General features: G+C 62.2%; 1 protein-coding gene across 1 annotated transcript; it reads left to right on the top strand.

Annotated features, from left to right (window-relative positions):
* The first annotated feature begins 256 nt into the window (after window positions 1-256).
* On the top strand, window positions 257-2,651 carry HOXC11 (homeobox C11). Its single transcript, XM_004583158.1, has 2 exons — window positions 257-971; window positions 2,419-2,651. The coding sequence occupies exons 1-2, from the start codon at window positions 257-259 to the stop codon at window positions 2,649-2,651; spliced, it is 948 nt and encodes a 315-aa protein (XP_004583215.1).
* Window positions 2,652-3,584: the final 933 nt, after the last annotated feature.

Here is a 3,584-nt window from a genome sequence, read left to right as displayed (position 1 = left end):
ATTGATTTTCATAATGTTTCTGCGGTGTTTGCAAACCAATCGCCTGAACGTCCCCCATCTTACCTAAGAGAGAACCCCTCCTACGTCTGCGAAGTGCTCCGAACTGATATATGACAATATCTACTTTGGATCACGTGCTCGAGAGAGAGAGACTAAGACGGATAACGCGCGTCATCTCGCCTTCCCAAATTTTCCCCCCCTCGCTTCGACCGGGTCCAAAAGCTCCAACCACCAGAGCCGGAGGGAGAGGAGAACGATGTTTAACTCGGTCAACCTGGGCAACTTCTGCTCGCCGTCGCGCAAGGAGAGGGGCGCCGATTTCGGCGAGCGAGGGAGCTGCGCCTCCAACCTCTATCTGCCCAGTTGCACTTACTACGTGCCCGAGTTTTCCACCGTCTCCTCCTTCCTGCCCCAGGCCCCTTCGCGCCAGATCTCCTATCCCTATTCGGCCCAAGTGCCCCCGGTGCGGGAGGTCTCCTACGGCCTGGAGCCGTCCGGCAAGTGGCACCCCCGGAATAGCTACTCCTCCTGCTATGCGGCGGCCGACGAGCTTATGCACCGTGAGTGCCTGCCTCCGTCCACCGTCACCGAGATCCTCATGAAAAACGAAGGCTCCTACGGCGGCCACCACCACCCCAGCGCCCCGCACGCAGCCCCCGCCGGCTTCTACTCGTCCGTCAACAAGAACAGCGTCCTGCCCCAAGCCTTCGACCGTTTCTTCGACAACGCCTACTGCGGCGGCGGAGGTGGCGGCGGTGGTGGCGGCGGCGGTGGAGGCGACGCGCCCGCCGAGCCCCCCTGTCCGGGCAAGGGTGAGGCCAAGGGGGAACCCGAAGCGCCCCCGGCGGCCTCGGGACTGGCGTCCCGGGCGCAAGCGGAGGCCGAGGCCGAGGAGGACAACACCAACCCCAGCTCGTCCGGGTCGGCCCACTCGGAGGCCAAGGAGACCTCGGCCAAGGGAGCCGCCCCCAGTAGGTAGCCGCGGCCGGGAACCTGGAGGGCAGCTAGGGGAGGGCGCGCGAGGGAGGGCGCACCGGCAAGGGGAGGCCGGGCTAGCGGGGCCGGCCGCATGTTTTGGGTCAGTCCGGTTTAATGTGGAGTTTTATAAGCATTCAAATGATTTTTATTATAACCTACAAAGCCCTCTCTCTTCCAACGACTCGACTTTTTACGATGGAGCAGGGGTGGGGAGGGAGGGACAAGGGCGCTTTGGAAAAGCCGGGTGAACCCTCCCTCTCTCATTCTCCCCCCGTTATCTCACTTGGTCTGTGAAATTTTTTAAAAGCGCCACCATTGCAGGCGATAACTTTGATCGTGAACTTAAGAGGAGCATTTGAGGAAGGATGAGGAACCAGGCTGGCTGCGGGGAGGGGGGACCACGGTGGGAGGGAGGGAGGGGAGGGGTGGAGGGGAAGAGAGAGGGGAGGGCGAGGAAGAGGCCCGGAGGAGCCCAGGAGGGAGAGAGGTGGGGGGGAGGGGAGGCAGCGGAGCAAATCCTGAGAACCGAAAGAGGAGGCCCAGGTCGCTCCGCTGGTTTTCCAACTATTCTTTTCTTTCTTTCTTTCTTTCTTTAAATGTTCAAATTACGCGTTGGCCCCGGAGCCGGCCCAGGGCGCCGACACCCGAGCGATCCGGGAGTCAGTTGGGCCTGGGGGAACTGGGGACGGACGGCTGGGGTTGCGCTGCAGGCGGGGGTGCTGCGGGGTGGGCCTCAGGGATTCTGGGTGCTCCGCGGCCAGGAGGCCTGGGCAGCGAGGCCTCTCGCCAGTCGGCCCGGGTGGCCCAGGGCCCCTAGCTCAGCCCAGCCCCGGAACCGGCACCGGAGCGGCCCGGGGCCCGGTGCGCCCCTGGCTTCCTCCCGGCCGATTTCCCACGCTGCTCTCGCCAAGCTCTTGCTTCCTTGCGCCTGTTCCGCCAGCTTCTCTGATTTCTGCGGGAAGCCGGGAAGGGAGGCGGGAAGCGGGCGGGCATGCAGGGGGCACAAAGAGAGGGGAACGCACAGTGTCCTGGCGGGGCTTCCCTCTCGCCCCAGACCTCGCCACTCAGGCCGTCGCCTAAAAGCTGGAAAAGGGCGTGTGGATGTGTGTGTGTGTGTGTGTGTGTGTGTGTGTGTCGGGGGTCGCTCACTGGGCCCGGCGGGCACGCACGCTGCAGGGGGGTCGAGGCCACCCCAGCGCCCACGTCCCGGTCCTGCAGTGCTTGTGGTGTGTGTGTGTGTGTGTGTGTGTGTGTGTGTACGCGCGCGCGTGCGCTTGGGGCGCCCCGGCCCGGCGGGAGGGCAGCCTGGTGGCGGCGGCCCAGCGGCAGGGGCGAAGGGAGCAGGGCAGCTGAGCGCTCCACGGGGCCTGGGTCGCCCGGGTCTCACGTGTCTCTCTCCTCCCCCCTCTCCTCGCACTTGCCCCCTCCCCTCCCCTCCAGACGCCCCCCGCACCCGCAAGAAGCGCTGCCCTTATTCGAAATTCCAGATCCGGGAACTGGAGCGGGAGTTTTTCTTCAACGTGTATATCAACAAAGAGAAGCGGCTGCAGCTGTCGCGGATGCTGAACCTGACGGACCGACAAGTGAAAATTTGGTTTCAGAACAGAAGGATGAAAGAAAAAAAACTGAGCAGGGACCGGCTGCAGTATTTTTCGGGAAATCCGCTGCTGTAACCGCAGATCCGGCCCCCTGCCCGGGGCGGGGAGGTGGAGGGTGGGAAGGGGGCACAAGAGGAGATTATTTTATTTTATTTTTATTTTTTATTTGCTAATTCGTCTTCTTTCCGCGAGGGATGGAATACCGGACGTTGGAGTCTGGGCTGGCCCCCACTGCCCTTTTGTCGGCGCTTCCAAGCGGAGCCGCCGTCGCCTTCGCCTGACTCTCGCTTTTGGGATGGGGATCCGGCCTGGAAACGGGTGACGGGAAAACACCCGACCCACGGCAGACCCCTTCCTTCCCTACCGTGGACATCGTTGGCGTCGCCGCCGAGGAGGCCGAGACTTTAATTTAAATGAAAAAAAAACACGCACCTCGCTAACTGCTTCTTGCCACTCGCCCGGTGCGGGGGTGGGCGGGGTAAGGGGCGGGGGCCGTGGGCGCCGGAGCCCCACAACCCTGGAACTGAAAAAGCCCCCGTCGCCCCTACCCCGGCCGGCCGCTGCCACACCTTGTCTGCGGCCGCTGGGTTCCCCGCCCCTTCTGCACCTGGCCCCACTGCTAGGGGGGCAGCTAAATGTGATCCTGCCTTGCTGTGAATTTGTGGTTACCTCCGCCCCGGTGTTAGGTGTGCGAAGTCCGAAGTCCGTGTCCTACCTCCTTGTGTGCGCTCTGTCCATCCCAACAGCCCAGTTTTTTCTCCCTATGCCCGTGGAGAGAGAGAGAGAGAGAGAGAGAGAGAGAGAGAGAGAGCGCGAGAGCTTTTTTGAAATGTCTTCACTAGTGCATTGAGGTTTCCAAACCTTTCCGAGCAGTACCCACTTGGATTTCTAGCTTACTCTATGCCGTTGTTACTGGGATGGGGAAGCTGGAGAGAGAAGAGACAATTTAGGGCGAGCCTCATAACCGCAGGGCTGGAGGGAAACCTCGATTTTTCTTGTCAATTTTGT

The sequence above is a fragment of the Ochotona princeps genome, chromosome 15, assembly GCF_030435755.1.
Source record: "Ochotona princeps isolate mOchPri1 chromosome 15, mOchPri1.hap1, whole genome shotgun sequence".
In the NCBI taxonomy this organism is placed as follows: domain Eukaryota; kingdom Metazoa; phylum Chordata; class Mammalia; order Lagomorpha; family Ochotonidae; genus Ochotona; species Ochotona princeps.
This window is presented reverse-complemented; position numbering and strand designations above follow the sequence as displayed.